Raw genomic sequence first — 22,528 nt, 5'->3', positions numbered from 1 at the left:
TTTACTCAACTACACTATATTCCACTAGATCTTTGGAGTATGATTATGTATATTTGTGTTCATCAGCCACAAGGCTATTAAGAAAGGCAGGTACTGATGAAGGTGAGGAGACCTGGGGTGCAGTCAGCATTCACATTCATCCCAAAGGTGTTCAGTAGGGATGAGATCAGATCTTTATAGCAGACCACTCAAGATCTTGTAAAGCATATAAACCAGATCTTCAAGGAGCTCAATTTGTGCACATGGGCATCACCATGCTGGAACAGGTTTGGGATTCAAGTTCAAGTGACTAAAATTTTATTATAGCGTATCTAAAGATGTCCTGTATAATTGAGTGCCTCCAAATTTCAAATCAAATCAAATCAAATTTTATTTGTCACATTTACATACATACAGAGTACGAAATGCTTTTTACAATGGTTTGGCATGAGGAAATAGGATGGGGAGAAAAATAAACCAAGAAAAAGAAGGCAGATAAATAAACAGTATAAACTATAAAATATATATATATATATATATATATATATATATATATATATATATATATATATATATATATATGAGAAAAAGTGTATATACAAGGTATGCTTAAGACAGTAAACAGTAAAACAGTAAACATTTAAGGTGGTTGATGTGATTGTCCTTAAAGTGACCTTGTGCGGTGTGGTGTGGTATAAATGTGTGGTAACAGTTTGAAAAAGACCCTCATATAGCAGGAAAAGTCATATGTATATGGTTTGTATACTTCGTCCATTACTGGGCCAAATCAAATAAATACTGTACTCTATGTAAGATACCCAGTTCCAGCCATGTTGTGGCAGTAATGCACCACTGTAAAGCTAAAAGAAGAAGAACCACAGGAGGCGGCGGCAGAAGAGGAAGCAGCAGAAGAAGAAGAAAAAAAAGAAGATGACGATGGTGAGGACGATGAAGATAAAGATTAGCCCCACTTGAACTTCACAGTTGGCGGCGAGGAAATACAGATCGTTGATTATTTGTAGACAACTTTAACTGATCGACGTTCAGAAACCCGTACACAGGGCCAGGCCTTGTTTACGGAAGCTCCTGATTTGTTGTAACATTCAGCAAACCCTCCTACCAGGGTTATTTCCGCTTATCAGAGACGTCTGCCTGAAACCAATGAAGTTACATATTTTCGGTAAGTTTTAAAGTAATGTTTAAGTGTAAATAACTTTTCCTCGCTGTGAGCAGGGACACTGGTAAGTGTTACTTTTGGTTTACTTTCGGTTTTGAGAAAGTGAAAGCACCGCACGTGCTCTTTGTCTTATTGTATAAATAATGTCTTATGCTTGGAAAATTTAAACCTAAGCATATTTTTACATACTTTCTAATACGAGAATTAATCAGTAGTTTCACACTAGTTTGATTATTTTGAATTTGTGATTAGATGAATTAAAATTAAGATAAAATAATCGTAAGTTGTATTTTTTATAACAGGTAAAATAAAGAGAAAGTCAGCACTACAAATTCCAACATATATGTTTGTATTAATAGAAAAATTTATCGAATCCTTAAACCTGATGAAAATTGCTTAATATTAGATTATGAATGTGGTACTTTTCTGTAAGAAATGATGATCAATATCACATGACATTCAAGCAGTCAATATTATAGGCAAAATGTGTATTGATCTACATTTCAGCTGTATAATATACCAGAACAAACCAAGCGATGTATAGTAACAGCTTTTTCCTTCATTTTTATATGTTGTAATTTTAAATTCAGGGTGGCATCTTTTATCCTGTTTAATATATATATATATATATATATATATATATATATATATATATATATATATATATATATATTTTATATCACAGTAACCTGCCATTCTAAAAGGCTTTTTTCTGTGGCTTTTTTATATTTTAAAATGTTTTACATTTATTATTTATTATTAATTATTTAAATGTACTATTATATTTTTCAGATGATATCTCAGTAAGCTTATGAAGCTGAAGAACTGACCTTATCTATATGGCTTCTTCAAATCAGTCTGCAAAACAATATCTCAAAGATGCTGTTGAAAACCTGGTTGGACAACTAAAAAACCTACCTCTTATTTTTGAAAAACTTCAGCAACGGAAAATTTTCAGTGACAATGAAATTAATCAAATTGAGACAGAAACAACAAGTTTCAACAAAACCAGGAAGATACTGGACTTTGTCTTAAACAAGGGTGAGGAGGCCTGCTATCAGTTTCTCAGAATACTGGACCATGAGAGGAAATCTGTTCTGCCAATTCCAAATTTATCTAGTCAGGCTCCAGATTTACATACATGGATCTGCATGTTTTCTTTTAGAGATGAGGCTGAAGATAATAATCAAGGTAAGCATGTTTAATATAAGCATACTATTAACTATTTACAAAACTATTGTATTTATTATGGATTAAAAATGAATGTATCAGAAGTAGGATGAGTTCATTTATGTTGGCACAGTTTTTGATTTTCCATATTGTGTTTGCTTTTTTACAAGGTGATTATTTAGTTGAAATTGTGTTTCAAAGATGCTTGGCATTCATTTTTGTTATGCGTTCAGGATAGTAATGTTGAATGTGTTTACACTTATAGTACCTGTCAAAAGTTTGGAATTTCCTAGACTTTCATTTTTCTTCAAACACATACACATTCCTTTTCTGGAGACTTTTGGCTCAGGGAGGCAGAATAGAAGGTGGGCAATGGGTTTGAACTGAACTTGATTCTATTTGCCACACTCAGTTAAATTTCACTTTTTAGTGTCTTTATTAATGATTTATATAATATATTGTATAATTTCTTCCCCATTGAGAACTTGTGGGTGATGTAGAGCATGTTGCATTCCTCCCGCTCCACCATCTGGGACAACACGGCCCCCAGCCCTCTGTCCAATGCATCTGTCTGTAAATTAGGCACAAACATTCGACAATAGCCAGCCTGCCCCAGAAACCTTCTCACTAATGTTTTGGTCTTGGGTCTCAGGCAGGCTGCAATTGCTACCATCTTACCAAATTTGGGCTGTGGGATGTGGGTTTCCTTCATGTCAAGCATAGCCCTTATTTAAGCCCAAACCATCTTTTTTTGTAGCCAGAATAGGTGGCTGTGCAACACCACACCTAAAGTCACAATAGGGTGTTCTATGAAATGTATGTGTCTAGGTAGAGGTAAAAACACATCAGAAAGCTTTATTTGCAAGCCAGCAACCAGCAAGCCAGTTTTAGGAGAATAACCTAAAAGGGTCTTTGCCACTTTGGGAGCAATTTAGAATGACATGAGTAGCAAAATGAGCATTTTAGTTTCCGGGTGTAATTCCTGCACACGAGTACACTATTATGCAGTTAGACTGCCATTACATTTACATTTGCACTTACAATGATGGGATTTAAACTCACAACCTTTCGATCAGAAGTCCAATGTCTTAACCACAGGTGACAGGTTCAAACTAAACTTGCCCTTATTTGATAGTCAGTTAAATTTCCCCTTTCAATGTCTTTTTAACATGCACACCAGAAGCATTTATCCCAGTTTTGTAAGCTATAAATCGAGAGCAAACAGTTCTTCCTTAACATTTGTACCTTTTGTATATTTGTTTGGTTCAAGTAAATCTGCATAATGTTACATTACCTAATGAGCATGCCTTTTAAAAAACATAGAAGGCTAGGTGTTTCCAAACATTTGACAGGCACTCTAAAGGTTAGATTGTACACTTTGTTTTTTATAAAAAAACAAATCACATAGACATATTTGTCATCTGAAAATATTGAGAACTTACTAAATAAGTTAAGCAGAGGTACTCTTACCTATTCTTAGAAATCATTATGATTCAAACATTGGAGACACAGGACACTAATGCTTGCTGCTGTAATAAGCAGATTATCTGTGTTACACTGAAATTCATTCCAGACATAGAAATGGTTATTTAATTTAATGGTTATTAACTTAATATTTATTAATCTAACCAATAATGTTTTCACTTTACATGTGGTTATTTTAGGACCTATCTCATGTCATCAGCTGCAACATTTTATGAAGAAAATTCAAGTCATATTCTTGCTGAACACTGGAAGCAAAACCTGCAGTTGTATGGAGAAAACATACAAGAAAATGTCACCTTTATTCCTTTAGTGTTGGATACAAACACAGAAAAGAATACACCATATAACAAATTCAAAATTAAGAGCAAGAAATCTAAAAAGACTCGTTCAAAAAAGATGAAGGCCTACATACCAAGGGACACACAGGGGAAATCCTCTGAAGATTTGCTTAATAGCAGGGAGAAAAATATCCTAATAGTAGGAAAACCTGGAATTGGGAAGACAACAGTTGTTAAACAAATGTTGCATCATTGGGCAGAGAGAAACGACAGAACCCTTGACTTCATGTTTTACTTTGATGAAAACACACTGTCAAACACCTCAGCTGCAGTTACCTTAGAAGAACTTCTGCTAAGCACATTTTTCAGGTCAAACCCACAGATGAAAAAAAATGCTGAAGAAATTATGCAATATCTTCAAGAATATTCTGAAAGGGTCACCATTGTTTTTGATGGAATCAATGGAGATTTTCTGAACAACACAGTTTTCCTGAAGATCATGGAAAATGAACTTCTGCCTGAAGCAAAGATTGTGGCAACATGCAGGTCTGATGTAGAAAATGAATTCTCTGACTGGCCAACATGCACAATCTACGTTCAAGGTTTCAGTGAAGAGTCAATTTATGATTTTTTTAACAAAATGACTGATGATCCAGACTTAGTAGACAGTGTGATAAACAATCCTGCACTTTTCAGTCTCTGCCATATTCCTATGTATGCATTTATGGTGGCAGCCTGCACTTTAAACAACACTTCTAAAGAAACACAGACACCATGCACTGCTAATGAGATGTACATGTGGATTTTTAATTATAGTCTAAAGAAATTGCAGGGATTAGGTGGATACAATAAAACTACAGGGATATGGTTTTATCTCTAGCTGAGAGTGCTTTCAATGCTACCAAATTAAAAACTTTTAACCTGGAGTTTGATTATGAAGAAAATGACATTGCTCATACCTTCTTGAAGACTGCTTCAGATGTGTCCCCAGCATTTGATAGGCACTTTTGTGCATTTCCTCACAACACAATGCAGGAATTTTTTCTGCTCTGTGGCTTCTAGAAAAAACAGAAATAATTGACGAGGTACTTCAGCTGTGTCAGAATGAAGAAACTCAGCACATGAAATATGTAATTCCTTTTCTGTGTGGACTACATGGAAATCGTGGAATCGTGGATTCATGGAAAAGCATTCCCCATCTGGAGGGTCTCTTTTCATTGAACAAAGTCAAGGAAAATACCAATGCTTTCTTTGAGAAGGTCTTAAACACTTTCTTCTGTGATCAGCCAGATGACCATGACATTGCCTTTATTTGCCAGTGTCTGTATGAATTTCAGTCACCTGAATTCTGCTGCTCCTTTCTGGAGAAAATAGACTATTGTCTTGATTTTACTGAGGAACATCTTGACCCTTACACATGCTGTACAGTGTCCTATGTAATCAGCAACTCCAGGAGCAAACAGGTTCATCTTAATTTGGAGAAAAGTGCAGTGTCCCTGTCTGGGCTGAAGACAATTCTCAAATATTCACAATATCTAAGGTATGTATATTTAAATCATATAATTTTAAGGGTTTTATCACTACAGAAATCATCTCAGTAATATGGCAAACAAAAAAGACTTTTTTTTTCACAGCCTTCTTTGCTAATTTCCTCGTATTTACCTATATATATATATATATATATATATATATATATATATATATATATATATATATATATATACAGTGGAATCCACTTATCTCGACCTCGGTTACCTCGACAACCCTATTAAGTCGACGTTTTTGAAGTGGAACCGCCAAATTCTCGCTTTTCTAAGCATTTTTTATCGGTTATGTCACCGAACTCTAATATCTCGAGCACAAGGGGGGAAAAATTTGCCATATAACGTCGGTTGTCTCGGTGCAGCCGCAGAAGAACTCGCGGAAGTGGCGGAAAAATCAAGTCTTACAGCTGCTACAGGTGTTGTATTGTATACTGGTGAATCTCTGCTGTTAGTTAGTGCTAGTGTTCGTAGTGTTAGTAGGGGCGCGGTGCGCTTTGGGAAGAAAAGCGCAGCCGTTGAGAGAGTGCCGGTGGGAAGACACGTACCGGGATACGCATGAGCCATAACATCTGGTTGTGTCAAGGTTTTTCCCTGTGCTACCGCTAGATGTCAGTATGCACCTCCTTTTATTTCCCGCCTCATGGACTATTTAAACGGTTGAACTTCCTTTGTTCTTTTGTTTGGTTAGGTTTTTGTCAAACTCGCTCAGCTTTTTTGTATATTTCCCCTTGCTTTCCCTTTCTTTTCTTTTCCTTTTTGTCTTTTGGGTTGTTACTTTGCCTTGTTTTTTTTAATTTTGCTTCGGTTGTTAATTTCTATTATACTTTTCCCCATGCTTCTCCCTTCTCTATTTCCTTCCCAAATCCTCAATAAACGTCACATGGTTTAAGCCCTGGTCATAACTGAGCATGACTGCTGTGCTACAACCTTTTCTAAAATTTTTAATATGAAGGGAAGATTTGATATTGGCCTGTAGTTGGACAACTGACATGGGTCAAGGCCATGTTTCTTAATTAGGGGGTTGATGACTGCCAGTTTGAAGGATTTAGGTGCTAATGGAAGAGTTTATAATTTTTAAAACTGGTATATACAGTACAGAACAAAAGTTTGGACACACCTTCTCATTCAAAGAGTTTTCTTTATTTTCATGACTATGAAAATTGTAGATTCACACTGAAGGCATCAAAACTATGAATTAACACATGTGGAATTATATATGGAATTATATACATAACAAAAAAGTGTGAAACATCTGAAAAATGTCATACTTGTTGGCCCTTTTGCCTTCACTCTGCGGTCCAGCTCACCCCTAAACCATCTCGATTGGGTTCAGGTCCGTGACTGTGGAGGCCAGGTCATCTGGCGAGCACCCATCACTCTCCTTCTTGGTCAAATAGCCCTTGATGCCTTCAGTGTGACTCAACAATTTTCATAGTCATGAAAATAAAGAAAACTCTCTTTGAATGAGAAGGTGTGTCCAAACTTTTGGTCTGTACTGTGTATATATATATATATATATATATATATATATATATATATATTAGAAAATTAGAGAACAATGTATAAACAATTGAACAATTCTGAAATAATGTCATCTTCACTGCTCAACAGTTGAAGGAGTTTCTGTCCTGTTCTGTCTATACCATGCTACCAGAACACCTTTTCCACAAAATAACTAAGGCATTTACAAAAAAAAAACATTATTTTGCAGAAAACACACTGATCAAAATTAGAGAACAACAATGACTGTAGCATGGAAAAAAATTACAACATAATTTTCTGAAGGTTACAACAGTCAGTAATTAGTAGGAAGTGTACAGGCCTCTGCTCTGAATGACTTCAGCACATCTGCAGCCACAGGACAGCACTGGTCTCTCACACTGCTCTGGTGTGATTTTGGTCCACTCTTCTTCAGGTCTCCTCCACAGTTTGGTGACTGTAGTGGGTTTCTTTGTCGCCAAGGATTTTTCAGAGGTTCTCTATTGGGTTGAGATCAGGACTCTGGGCAGGCCATGTCATTATTTCAATGTTTCCAGTTTTGCTGTGTGACATGGAGCGTTGTCCTGCATGAACGCTGCGGGCTGATTGGGTGATGAACGCAGGAAAGAAACCATATGTTGTTGAAGAAGGTTCTTATAAACATTTGCATTCACTCTGCCATGTAGCTGTATAAGAGGCCCAACTCCTGCTGCAGAAAACATGCCCCAAACCATGACACTTCCTACTTCACTTTTCACTGACTTCTTTACACACTTTGGGTTTAGTCTTTCTCCAGTTTGTCGCCGAACATAATGTTTCCCATCGGACCCAGATAAATTAAACTTGCTTTCATCACTAAAGTGAACTTTGGACCAGTTCTCCTCTGTCCACATAACATGCTTAGTCTAGCCTTTTGATTCTTTTTGCTAATGAGATGTTTGGTCACTGCAGAGTGGCTTTCAGTCCAAATGCTCTTAAACGTCGAGACACTGTATGACGAGACAGATCCTTACCCTGTTCAGCGCTGAACTGGTGAACAATTCCAGCTGCAGTGTGGAAACGATTGTCCATTGAGATCCTCCGCAGTATCCTGTCCTCTCTTGAATTTGTCTTTCGTGGACGACCAGCCTTGTTGGCAGACTTGAATGAGTTTGTGATGTTGTAAAGATTCAATATTCTTGAAATCACAGATTTGAAACGACCAACTTGTCTTGTTATGGCTGATAGAGTCATCCCTTTGGCCTTCATCTGGACAACCTGCTGCTGGAGGCTTTCAGTCACTTAAGAACGGCCCACCATCTTGCAGAGTCAGTGAAACTGGAAGTTAGGCTGCCAGTTAAATTGGGGTTAAATTAGCACCAGGTACCAGATTAACACCAATAACTGGGAGGTATCTGAAAGTGTTCTCTAATTTTGATCAGTGTGTTTTCTGGAAAATGATGTTTTTTTTTTTGTAAATGCCTTAGTTATTTTGTGGAAAAGGTGTTCTGGTAGCATGGTATAGACAGGACAAAAACTCCCTCAACTGTTGAGCAGTGAAGATGACATTATTTCAGAATTGTTTATAAATTGTAAATTATACAAAATTATAAATTTTGATCGCCACTGTATATATATATATATATATATATATATATATATATATATATATATATATATATATATATATATATATACTGTATGTATGTGTTTGTGTGTATAATGCATGTGTATATATACAGTATTTACAAATATACATTACATTAATGTCCTTTTTTTTTTTTTTTTTTTCTACAGGGATTTTTCAACGACACTATGTCAGGTTTGGACAATGGCCTTAAAGTATGAGAAGATGGTTTATCTTATACATCTCTTTCAGTTATGTGGAAATGAGATTCACATACTAATGAGCAGCCCTACAGATGTCCTTGAGCAAGTTGGAAAAATTATAACCCAAAATTCAGAGAAAAGAAATCTACATTTACACTTTGACCAAGACCCACGACAGCTCACAGATCTTGTTTACAAAGTGTTCTCCTGGCTACCACACATCAGCGCTCTCCAGTGAGTCAATAATATATTTACTGTGTTTCAGTGATGTTTGGAAGCTTGTAAACCATTTAGAATTTGCTATATGTCTGACCCAAACCCAGCAGATTTGACATGTCCTAAAGGTAGACAAAGTGAACCCAGTCTAACAAATGGGACAAAAATATTATACTTGGTCATTTATTTATTGAGTAAAATCATCCAATATTACATTTCTGTGAATGGCAGTAGTGTGTGAACCTTTTCTGTTTATCTCTTGTGCAGTAATAATCGCAAGTAAACAATTTTTGGTAACTGTTTATCAGTCCTGTGTAATGGCTTGGAGAAATTTTAAACATTGTTCTTTTTGAGTAGAGGCTTTCACTTTGCAACTCTGCTATGCACACCAAGGCATTTGAAAGCATTTCAGTGTTTTTTGATTGTGCACTCCTGAACATTAAAATTAGCCAAAATAACAGAACACTTTATTTGTTTAAGATTTACTCTTGGTTTCTTTGTGACCTTGCAGACTATTATGCATATTGTTTTTTTTGAGTGATTTAATGGGTGGTCCTCTCCTGGGGAGGGCAATTTTCATTTTTACACAATCTGCCTGACTGGATTTGTGGAGACTTTAAAGATGGATCTGTAACCCTTTCAAGCCTGATGAGTAACAACTCTTTTTAAAAAAAATATTTTTGAGGATCTTAGAGGTCTTTACTTTGTTCATGCCATTACGCACTTCCAAAAACATGCTGTGAAGATCAGCCTTTGATAGATCCCTGTTTGTTGAGTGAAACAGGGCACTTACTGACACTTGATTATCATACCTTAAAAAATAGATCGAGTCTAGTTTGACTTTTAATTTAACTGCTAATCCATACTTCTGCCTCTCACAGTTATATAATATTGGATAATTTCTCTCAATAAATATATGACTAAAAATAATACATTTTTATTAAAATTAATAAATGTCATAACAAAAGTGTTTATTCATTGTAAGAAGAACAACCCATTGTTAGGCCCGTATAATGTCTCAATTTCTTCCCTACACTGAAAACAAAATGCAAGATTTACTTGATAAAATCCTCATAATTTGCACAAACATTTTACTGCCCTAATATTAAATTTTATTTCAGTATTTACTCATCATATTAGTCTTTCTTTTCTTATTGACAGTAAACACATTATTCTAATTATATTGTAGTTGACAGCAAAAAGTTTCCATTTACAGCTTATGCATTTTCTCATGTTTTTTTCTGGAATACAGGAAAGTACTTGAGTTTAATGTTGGCGGTCTTGCAAAGTTTTTATTAGTTGTCTGCTGTGTTGTGCAATTTATTAATGTGAGTCTCTCACACTTCTTCAGCTTCAACCCTGTACATGGAATTAAAGAACATAAAAAGAGATGCAGAATATTTCAACTGGATTTGTGTTTACAAGCAGCTCTACAACAACCACAAAACATCCAGGTCACAGTGCAGAGAATTATGCCAAATAAAGAAGAACAGAGTGATTTCCTGCTGGATCTGTACTCCCATGTGAAGCAGTATGAGAGTAAAACAGGCAGCAGTGTTCTTCCAGCATTGCTGCCAGTTTATCAGTCAGTTCCTGATGTCTGGTCCATAAATCTCTCAGAGAGAAAAGTCTCTCACCTCTGGGAAGTGCTGAAACTCCAAACACAGATGAAACCAGTGGAGCTGAGAGACTGCACAGAAGATGAGAGTGAAGTGTGGAGTTTCCTTTGGTGTCTGCCCTACATCTCACAGCTCAGGTTTAAAGTTTTCATATATGCTTTACTACATTCTTCACTACAGCTATAAAGTAAAAATTTTAATGACATTGTGTAAATGAATATACAGAACTATGAACTGAAACTTAAGATTTTATTTCTTCTGGTACTTAATGGTAGGGGTATGTGCTACTGTTTATTATTAAAAATGTTTAAACTGAATGCACTGAAGAACAGGAAACTCTTCCTACAGTATGTGTTGTCCAAGCAAAGTTCTAAAGAAAAAGGCTTTATATTTATCATTTATATGGGTCTGAGGAATCTGTCTCTGGTTGTTTGGTTTATTCAGTTACATACAGTATCTCACAAAAGTGAGTACACCCCTTAAATTTCAGCAACAATTTTATTATATGTTCTCAATAGTTGATAAAAAATATGATATATAATATGATAAAAAATGAAACATTTATATATACACAGCAATTATTGTCCAAATAACTGGCAACAAAATTGAGTACACCCTAAGTAAACATGTCGCATGAAACTGTGTCCAAAGTGTGAATATTTTGTGTGAGCACCATTGTTATCCAGCACTGCCTTTATACACCTGGTCATGGAATTCACCAGAACTGCACAGGTTGTTGCTGGGACCTTCTTTGTGGAGAGCAACAATTCTAATTCTCAAATCCTTAGAGTTCTTTGCCATGAGTAAATCTATACTGCTATACAAGCTGAACATCGTTTACTCTAAAGTATATCCAAGTTTAATTTCTATAGTACTGTCTTGAAAAGATTATACTAAAATGGATGCTGAAATGTGAGGGGTGTACTTACTTTTGTGAGAAAATTGTGTTATTGAAAATTATATTATTGGCTGAGTGAGAATCACCTCTTAACTCTCTGTGTGACTTTATCCCCAAATACTCATCATCTTCCTCTTTATTATTCTTTGCTCCAGGTTGCACATGTATTTTCAATCCCTAATATTTGTTTTAAATTAAAGGCAGGTGATTTAGTTTAAAGGTGGTGGTCTGGACAGTATGTAAAAATCCTGTTTCAGGCATTTCTAATAATGAAAATTGTTCCAAACCTGGAGAGGTTTAATAAATAAATTGTCCCTAAGATAGCCCAGCAGCCATATCACCCTGTAGCCCAAGACAGCTTGCCCACTGAAGCTAAGCAGGGTTGAGCCTGGCCAGTACTTGGATGGGAGACCACCTGGGAAAAACCAGGTTGCTGCTGGTAGAGGTGTTAGTGAGACCAGCAGGGGGTGCTCACCCTGTGGTCTGTGTGGGTCCTAACACCCCAGTATAGTGACGGGGACACTATACTGTCAAAAAGCACCGTCCTTCGGATGAGACGTTAAACCGAGGTCCTGACTCTCTGTGGTCATTAAAAAATCCCAGGATGTCTTTCGAAAACGAGTAGGGGTGTGCCCCGGCATACTGGCCAAAACTTGCCCGCTGGCCTACTAATCATCCCCTCATATTAATTGGCTATATCACTCTACCTCCTCTCCACTAATATGCTGGTGTGTGGTGGGCGTTCTGGCGCAATATGGCTGCCGTCGCATCATCCAGGTGGATGCTGCACATTGGTGGTGGTTGAGGAGAATCCCCCCTTTCATATGTAAAGCGCTTTGAGTGCTGCAGAAAAGCGCTATATAAATGTAACGAATTATTATTATTATATATTCTATGCACTACAAACAGCTTCACAACAGTCCTGTCATTAAGCAGAATAGATTTTTGTAGCTTTCACTGGATAGGAGTTATCTCTCAATTAAGTCCAATTTGTGTTAATATTTCACAAATGAATTGTTTATTTCCATTTTATTAGTAAAAAAATTCTTACTCAATTAAATATTTGTGTTAATATTTCACAAATGTAGAGAATATTTAAATTTTTAATAGTGAATATTTAACTCTCAAATAAATCCTATTAGTAATGTTTCACTAATAGTTTATTTATGTTTTAAATACATAAAATTATTTCACTCAAGAGTAAAATTCTTAAAAAACCCTTTTGGTGTGCAACTGATTAATAAGTGTCAGTATTTCTACCATCTTTCCTGGGCCAAAAGACAATCTGCACTGGCTAAAAGACTCGCAGTATATGGCAATACAAAATTGGTGCTTTTTGACTACTAGTGTTTTGGTGATGTTTTTGAAAGTTTTTAATTGTGCTTTAAAGAATTTGTGTTTAGCTTCACAGCACATACACCATGTGCAGAATTGGTCCAGTTTTTCTTATAACTCCTTCTAGAATGTCATGCATTATATCCACAGTGAAATTTTTGGCTGTGTTGAACTACTTGAGTAAATATAACAAACATGTCTGTTCATCTTACATCAAACCATCCATTAAATTTGCTTAAGATTTTTAAAGTTGCTTAGTGTCAAATGTTTTCCAAAGGCTAGACTGTTAGAAGATCACATGCATGAGCTGTGCTGTGCACGTTATTTTTCTTCTCTCACGTTTTAACTAGTGATGGGTCTTTCATGAACCATTTGTTTATTGTTCACTACTCGTTCTTTGAGACACACCAAAGAGTGATTTATTCATTTTCTACTGGATGCACATGAGCAAAGCATCACAAAATCTCCATAGGTAATGTACAGGAAACAGAATAGTTCACCTCATGACTCTTCTAGTCTGATTAGTTATTTTATCATGTGACCTCTATATACTCTCTGTAGTGCATTACACAGGAAACAGAAGTGAGTAATTCGTCTCATGAGTCCTCTTGTTTGAGTCTTTCATTCATTTATCATGTGACTTCCATAGATGCTACACAATGCAATGCAATTTTTTTGTTCCAAATCTTGACATTATTGTTACAATAATTATGGGAGTCATGTGACAAAATAACTAATAAACGGATCAGAAGATATGAGGGGTGAAGCTCCTCATTATGTTCATCATAATTTGCTTAGCTGTATTGTCATATTTACATTATTTGAACTTTTATCAGAGTTGGTGTATGTAGACATGTTGGAGAATCTGCTTATTAAAAATGTTAAATGTTATTTTATTTCTGATCAAAGGAACTAAATAAAATAAATGACAAAAAAACATTCGTTAATTTTGATGAACGAGATTTAAAAAACCGAATCATTAAAATGATCAGATCTTCCCATCACTAGTTTCTATAAGTAATAGAACATGCGAGTTTCCTCCATAATAACATTTAATTTCAAAATTAAAGTCTCGGAGAAAATAATTCACAGCAATTCACTACATACACAAATAAAAATAGCAAAAGAAGCAAAAATACAACTTGGACTTAAAAGGGCAGCACGTTAACACAAAACTACTCTATTCTGAATACACTTCCATCTGAGGTTGCTAGCAAAGGAATATTAGCATTTTACCTGATGGAACTTAAGACTTGTTACTGTTCATATAAATCAACAGAATGGAGAAAATGTGATCTCTGATATTAACTTTGTTGTGGATGTTGGTATCAGATGGGCTTTTTTATTATTTCACAAACTGCTGATCTCTACAGCTGTCAGCCAAAAACAAGTATATAATACATCTGTGTGTGTAAGTGGTGTTTTATTTGTAGATTTGCTGTGTACTGTAATAATATATTTTACTTTTATCCAGGTTTGAGTCTAAACATGGAACAGAGGAACAAAACAAGAGACTGAGAAAATTTACACTGGACTTGTGTCTGCAAGCAGCTTTACACCAACCACAAAACATCTGGGAGATAGTGCAGAAAGTGATAGCATATGATGATGAAAAAGAGAGTGATTTGCTGCTGGATCTGTTCTTCCATGTGAAGCAGTATGAGAGTAAAACAGGCAGCAGTGTTCTTCCAGCATTACTACCAGTTTATCAGTCAGTTTCATACTGGTTCATAAATCTCTCAGAGAGAAAAGTTTCCCTCCTCCTAGAAGTGTTAAAACTCCAAACACAGAAGAAAGAAGTGGAGCTGAGAGACTGTACAGGTGAAGAGAGTGAAGTGAGGAGTTTTCTTCAGTGTCTGCCCTACATCTCACAGCTCAGGTTTAAACAGTAAGTTTTTATATTATTCTTCAGACAAGTTTTAGTTCCTTGTGCACCACAAATGATAAAATCACTGTTCTGAACTTTGTGTTGTCAGTGATGAAATGTGAATCAGTTCAAACACTGACTTTTTTCTATTTATTATTAACTTGTTCTGTCGAATACAAATTTTAATCCCAATTTGTCTACATGAATCTGATCATTCCTGAAGTGTTGATATACAGTGTACATTGCTTTAGTTTGTGAAGTTGCTAAAAAACAAACATGCAAATACACACTTTCATTCACTGTTAGTAAAAGTTGTGTAACGATAATCTCCAGTCATGATTCGATTAAATTCACAAAACTGAGTTCACAAAATGATTCTCAGAATATTTTTAACAAAATTTAAAAATAAAATATTTCTGAATAATATACAATGCAAAAAAAAAAATGCATTCATGTTTCTCTAAATAGATTAAAAATGGCTATGGACAGAGGTTTAATATTATACATATAATATACATAACAATATGTTAGATTGAATAAATAAAGTGTCTGATGTCGGAAATGATCGACTGAAACATACCGTATTGAGTTCTGTAGCAGAGCCTCAGGCATCATCTGAATTGGAAAAAGAGCTCCAAACACTAATTCTCCATGAATCAGGTCTAATTTATAATTTGTATTCATTAACTTGTTTCTTGTTTCACTACAAATAAAAATCTCAACATCTTCAGCTCTGCTACCTTCAGCTCCTGTCTTTAACTCAATGCCAGGTGAAGCTACTTATTCTGTTCATCATAATTTGTCCTGCATTTCATTATTGAAGCTACAGTTAAAGTTAGTGTATGTAGACTGGTTTAGGATCTGCTTATTGAAAATCCAACATTTTATTTTATTTCTGATCAAAGAAACTAATTTACTAAAATACAAAAACAAAAATAGCAAAAGAAGAACAAATAAAACCTGGACTTAAAAGGGCAGCACATTCACACAAAACTACTCTGTTCTGAATACAATTCCATCTGAGATTGCTAGCAAATGAATATTAGCATTTTACCTCATGGAACTTAAGACTTGTTACTGTTCATATAAATGATCAGAACGTAGAAAATGTGATCTCTGATATTAACTGTGTTGTGGATGTTGGTATCAGATGAGCTGTTTCATTATTTCATAAACTGTTGATCTCTACAGCTGTCAGACAAAAACAAGTTTTCAAAGCATTTGTGTGTGTAAGTGGTGTTTTATTTGTAGGTTTTCTGTGTACTGTAATAATATATTTTACTTTTATCCAGGTTTGAGTCTAAACATGAAACAGAGGAACGAAACAAGAGATTTAGAAAATTTACACTGGACTTGTGTCTGCAAGCAGCTTTACACCAACCACAAAACATCTGGGAGACAGTGCAGAAAGTAACAAGATATTATTATAAAGAACAGAGTGATTTCCTGCTGGATCTGTACTCCCATGTGAAGCAGTATGAGAGTGAAACAGGCAGCAGTGTTCTTCCAGCATTACTACCAGTTTATCAGTCAGTTTCATTCTGGATCATAAATCTGTCAGAGAGAAAAGTGTCCCTCTTACAAGAAGTGCTGCAATTCCAAAAACAGAAGAAAGAAGTGGAGCTAACAGACTGTACAGGTGAAGAGAGTGAAGTGAGGAATTTTCTTCAGTGTCTGCCCTACATCTCACAGCTCAGGTTTAATCAGTAAGTTTTTATATTATTCTTTAGACAAGTTTTAGTTCCTTGTGCACCACAAATGATAAAATCACTGTTCTGAACTTTGTGTTGTCAGTGATGAAATGTGAATCAGTTCAAACACTGACTTTTTTCTATTTATTATTAACTTGTTCTGTCGATTACAAATTTTAATCCCAATTTGTCTACATGAATCTGATCATTCCTGAAGTGTTGATATACAGTGTACATTGCTTTAGTTTGTGAAGTTTCCAAAAAACAAACATGCAAATACACACTTTCATTCACTGTTAGTAAAAAGTTGTGTAACGATAATCTCCAGTCATGATTCGATTAAATTCACAAAACTGAGTTCACAAAATGATTCTCAGAATATTTTTAACAAAATTTAAAAATAAAATATTTCTGAATAATATACAATGCAAAAAAAAAAATGCATTCATGTTTCTCTAAATAGATTAAAAATGGCTATGGACAGAGGTTTAATATTATACATATAATTTACATAACAATATGTTGGATTAAATAAATAACGTGTCTGACGTCAGAAATGATCGACTGAAACATACTGTATTGAGTTCTGTAGCAGAGCCTCAGGCATCATCTGAATTAGAAATAGACCTCCAAACACTAATTCTCCATGAATCAGTTCTAATTTATTATTTGTATTCATTTACTTGTTTCTTCTAATCCAAATTTAAATCCTAGTTAATGTACATTAAACATGGGATGGATGTTGATAACAGATGAACTGGTTTCAATATTTAATAATCTGTTTATTTCCATTCCTCTTAGATAAATATCTGAATCTGAGGTTGTTTGGTATTTAATGTGTGTAGGTTTAGTTGTGTATGTTGAGTTTGCTGTGTACTGTAATAATTTGTATTTGCTTTTCTCCAGGTTTGAGTCTAAACATGGAAAGGCAGAGCAAGAAAAGAGATTAAGAAAATTTAAAATGGACTTGTGTCTGCAAGCAGCTTTACACCAAACACAAAAAAACCAGCAGACAGTGAAGAAAGTAATGACATTATTTGAAGAAGATGGAATAGTAAAAGATTGTGAATATGGTGATTATTATATAGAACAGAGTGATTTCCTGCTGGATCTGTACTCCCATGTGAAGCAGTATGAGAGTAAAACAGGCAGCAGTGTTCTTCCAGCATTACTACCAGTTTATCAGTCAGTTCCTGATGTCTGGTCCATAAATCTCTCAGAGAGAAAAGTTTCCGTACTCGAAGAAGTGCTGAAACTCCAAACACAGAAGAAACCAGTGGAGCTGAGAGACTGTACATGTGAAGAGAGTGAAGTGAAGAGTTTTCTTCAGTGTCTGCGCTACATCTCAGAGCTCAGGTAATGAGTCTATTCAGTTTGTATGTGTAATTTCACAATGTCCGTGTTTTTGTAGACAAAATCCTTTTTTGGAAATCTGTCGAATACAAATTTTAATATGCTGCCAATTTAATGAATACCAAAAATTTGTTTTTGATCAGTTTGCTTCTGAAAATTTTATATTGTTGATTTTTTTGCAAGAATTAATAAAGTTGTATAAATATTAACTCTGGTTAAATATTTATATTTACTTTAGAACAACAATTTCCTAAACACAAAATTACTCCATGCTGATTGCACTTAAATCTGAGGTTGCTAGCAAATAAATATTAGCATTTTACCCAATGCTAACTTTTTTCTTTTCATTATTAACTTGTTCTGTCGAATACAAATTGTAATCTCAATTTATCTACATGAATCTGATCATTCCTGAAGTGTTGATATACAGTGTACATTGCTTTAGTTTGTAAAGTTGCCAAAAAACAAACATGCAAATACACACTTTCATTCACTGTTAGTAAAAGGTTGTGTAACGATAATCTCCAGTCATGATTCGATTAAATTCACAAGACTGAGTTCACAAAATGATTCTCAGAATATTTTTAACAAAATTTAAAAAGAAAATATTTCTGAATAATATACAATGCAAAAAATGCATTTCTGTTTCTCTAAACTGATTAAAAATAGCTATGGACAAAGGTTTAATATTATACATATAATATACATAACAATATGTTGGATTAAATAAATAACGTGTCTGACGTCAGAAATGATCGACTGAAACATACTGTTTTGAGTTCTGTAGCAGAGCCTCAGTCATCATCTGAATTAGAAATAGACCTCCAAACACTAATTCTCCATGAATCAGTTCTAATTTATTATTTGTATTCATTAACTTGTTTCTTCTAATCCAAATTTTAATCCCAATTTGTCTACATGAATCTGATCATTCCTGAAGTGTTGATATACAGTGTACATTGCTTTAGTTTGTAAAGTTGCCAAAAACAAACATGCAAATACACACTTTCATTCACTGTTAGTAAAAGGTTGTGTAACGATAATCTCCAGTCATGATTCGATTAAATTCACAAAACTGAGTTCACAAAATGATTCTCAGAATATTTTTAACAAAATTTAAAAATAAAATATTTCTGAATAATATACAATGCAAGAAAATGCATTTCTGTTTCTCTAAACGGATTAAAATGGCTATGGACAAAGGTTTAATATTATACATATAATTTACATAACAATATGTTGGATTAAATAAATAACGTGTCTGACGTCAGAAATGATCGACTGAAACATACTGTATTGAGTTCTGTAGCAGAGCCTCAGGCATCATCTGAATTAGAAATAGACCTCCAAACACTAATTCTCCATAAATCAGGTCTAATTTATTATTTGTATTTATTAACTTATTTCTTCTAATCCAAATTTTAATCCTAATTAATGTACATGAATCTGATTATTCCTCAAGTGTTGGTATACAGTGTACGTTGTAAAGAACATGATTATATGACCAGTCATGTGTGTCTAGTTGTGTTTATGCAGCACAGTGTGAATATTCTCACATTATACTCACCATCCACTTTACTAGCAGCACCTGCACACCTGCTTAGTTATAAAATTATCCCATCATTCAATCATGTAACAGCAGCACACTGTAAAATCACACAGATACAGATCAATAGCTTCAGTTAATGTTCACAGCAGAAATCAGAAGGAGAGAAATGTGACTGTGACATTAAGAATGGGATGGATGTTGATAACAGATTAACTGGTTTCAGTATTTAATAATCTGTTTATTTCCATTCCTGTCAGACAAAGATCTGAATCTGAGGTTGTTTGGTATTTTATGTGTGTAGGTTTAGTTGTGTATGTTGGGTTTACTGTGTACTTTAATAATTTGTATTTGCTTTTCTCCAGGTTTGAGTCTAAACATGGAAAGGAAGGACAAGAAAAGAGATTAAGAAAATTTAAAATGGACTTGTGTCTGCAAGCAGCTTTACACCAAATACAAAACACTCAGCAGACAGTGGAGAAAGTAATGACATTATTTGAAGAAGATGGAATAGAAATAAATGATGATTATAAAGATTATTATTATAAAGAACAGAGTGATTTCCTGCTGGATCTGTTCTCCCATGTGAAGCAGTATGAGAGTGAAACAGGCAGCAGTGTTCTTCCAGCATTACTACCAGTTTATCAGTCAGTTTCAGTCTGGTCCATAAATCTCTCAGAGAGAAAAGTCTCTGTATTCCTAGAAGTGCTGAAACTCCAAACACAGAAGAAACCAGTGGAGCTGAGAGACTGTACAGATGAAGAGAGTGAAGTGAGGAGTTTTCTTCAGTGTCTACCCTACATCTCACAGCTCAGGTTTAATCAGTAAGTTTTATATTATTCTTCAGACAAGTTTTAGTTCCTTGTGCACCACAAATGATAAAATCACTGTTCTGAACTTTGTGTTGTCAGTGATGAAATGTGAATCAGTTCAAACACTGACTTTTTCTATTCATTATTAACTTGTTCTGTCGAATACAAATTTGAATCCTAGTTAATGTACATAAATCTGATTATACCTCAAGTGTTGGTATACAGTGTACATTGTAAAGAACATGATCATATGACCAGTCTTGTGTATTGTTGTGTATATGCAGCACAGTGTGAATATTCTAATTTATACCATTTAACTAGAAGCACTTGCACAATGAAATTATCCAATCATTCAATCATGTGGCAGCAGCACACTGTAAAATCACACAGATACAGATCAATAGCTTCAGTTAATGTTCACAGCAGAAATCAGAAGGAGTGAAATGTGACTCTGTGACATTAAGCATGGGATGGATGTTGATAACAGATTAACTGGTTTCAGTATTTAATAATCTGTTTATTTCCATTCCTGTCAGACAAAGATCTGAATCTGAGGATGTTTGGTATTCTATGTGTGTGTGTGTAGGTTTAGTTGTGTATGTTGGGTTTACTGTGTACTGTAATCATTTGTATTTGCTTTTCTCCAGGTTTGAGTCTATATATGAAGAGAAAGGTCGAAAAAAGAGATTAAGCAAATTTAAAATGGACTTGTATCTGCAAGCAGCTTTACACCAACAACAAAACACCCAGCAGACAGTGGAGAAAGTAATGACATTATTTGAAGAAGATGAAATGGAAATAAATGATTATTATAAAGAACAGAGTGATTTCTTGCTGGATCTGTACTCCCATGTGAAGCAGTATGAGAGTAAAACAGGCAGCAGTGTTCTTCCAGCATTACTACCTGTTTATCAGTCAGTTCCTGATGTCTGGTCCATAAATCTGTCAAAGAGAAAAGTTTCAGTATTCCTAGAAGTGCTGAAACTCCAAACACAGAAGAAACCAGTGGAGCTGAGAGACTGTACAGATGAAGAGAGTGAAGTGAGGAGTTTTCTTCAGTGTCTGCCCTACATCTCAGAGCTCAGGTAATGAGTCGATTTAATTTGTATGTGTAATTTCACAATGTCCGTGTTTTTGTAGACAAAATCCTTTTCTGAAAATCTCAGAACTCGGGTAATGTTTCTTTTTGTGAATCAGGTAGAGATTCTGAAATGTCCGTGTGGCAATTTAAAAATAGAGTTTAGTTAATAATGTTATAGACTCTTTTATTAGTCTAAAATATTGAGAAAGTATGGATTATGATTAAAGAAAGAGGACATTAAATATGCCCAGTTAATAATTCTCAAAGTGAAACAAATAACCTACAACACACTAGAAATGTAAATTAATCTGTTAAACTGATAAATTAGTTTTATAAAGTGCTGTTGCTCCTCCTAAACATGTGTTATCAGATTTTTCTGTAAAACAGAAAAAGTCTAAATGCATTGAAAGTGAAATTATTGCTATTTTGGCATGTGCACTAGTAAATTGAGTCGATGTGACGACCCTCAGTGTGTCTTTATTAACTTAATTAATCCGTGCACATTTTCAGTGTCTGTTTTATTTCTCTCAAATTCTTGCTAATAAATGTAATATTTTTTTAGATTTAGGTTTTATTCAGACTCTGCATACATCCGGTTTTGCTGAATCTGAGCATCGCAGCTGTCGACTGTCAATCAGATAAAGGAGAGAATTTCACTGAGCTTCTGGCATCAGTGTGCAGCTACAACACATTCCCTTTGATGCAGAGTCTCATGGATTCCAAGAAAGACAGATTGATTTCCTGCTGGATCTGTACTCCCATGTGAAGCAGTATGAGAGTGAAACAGGCAGCAGTGTTCTTCCAGCATTACTACCAGTTTATCAGTCAGGTCCTGATGTCTGGTCCATAAATCTCTCAGAGAGAAAAGTCTCCTCCTAGAAGTGCTGAAACTCCAAACACAGAAGAAACCAGTGGAGCTGAGAGACTGTACAGATGAAGAGAGTGAAGTGAGGAGTTTTCTTCAGTGTCTGCCCTACATCTCAGAGCTCAGGTAATGAGTCGATTTAATTTGTATGTGTAATTTCACAATGTCCGTGTTTTGTAGACAAAATCCTTTTCTGAAAATCTCAGAATTCAGGTAATAATTTTTGAATCAGGTAGAGATTCTGAAATGTCCAGTGTGGCAATTAAAAATAGAGTTTAGTAAATAATGTTATAGACTCTTTTATTAGTCTAAACAATGTATAAA

At 34.8% G+C, this 22,528-nt stretch overlaps 1 protein-coding gene across 5 annotated transcripts in view; it reads left to right on the top strand.

Annotated features, from left to right (window-relative positions):
- Positions 1–842: 842 nt before the first annotated feature.
- LOC124381928 overlaps positions 843–22,528 on the top strand; it is a 37,675-nt gene continuing 15,989 nt past the window's right edge. For 2 of the 5 annotated variants that reach the window (XM_046843887.1, XM_046843884.1), the window contains exons 1-10: positions 843–1,159; positions 1,949–2,347; positions 3,991–5,629; positions 8,889–9,155; positions 10,489–10,893; positions 14,464–14,877; positions 16,149–16,562; positions 17,454–17,903; positions 20,906–21,343; positions 21,902–21,935. In XM_046843887.1, the coding sequence (XP_046699843.1) occupies positions 5,211–5,629; positions 8,889–9,155; positions 10,489–10,893; positions 14,464–14,877; positions 16,149–16,562; positions 17,454–17,903; positions 20,906–21,343; positions 21,902–21,935 (2,841 nt within the window). In that variant the 5' untranslated portion in view covers positions 843–1,159; positions 1,949–2,347; positions 3,991–5,210. The remainder of the gene's footprint in view (positions 1,160–1,948; positions 2,348–3,990; positions 5,630–8,888; positions 9,156–10,488; positions 10,894–14,463; positions 14,878–16,148; positions 16,563–17,453; positions 17,904–20,905; positions 21,344–21,901; positions 21,936–22,528) is intronic. The other 3 variants (XM_046843883.1, XM_046843882.1, XM_046843886.1) reach the window with 3 other exon arrangements.

Source organism: Silurus meridionalis, chromosome 29 (genome assembly GCF_014805685.1).
Source record: "Silurus meridionalis isolate SWU-2019-XX chromosome 29, ASM1480568v1, whole genome shotgun sequence".
NCBI lineage: Eukaryota > Metazoa > Chordata > Actinopteri > Siluriformes > Siluridae > Silurus > Silurus meridionalis.
This window is presented reverse-complemented; position numbering and strand designations above follow the sequence as displayed.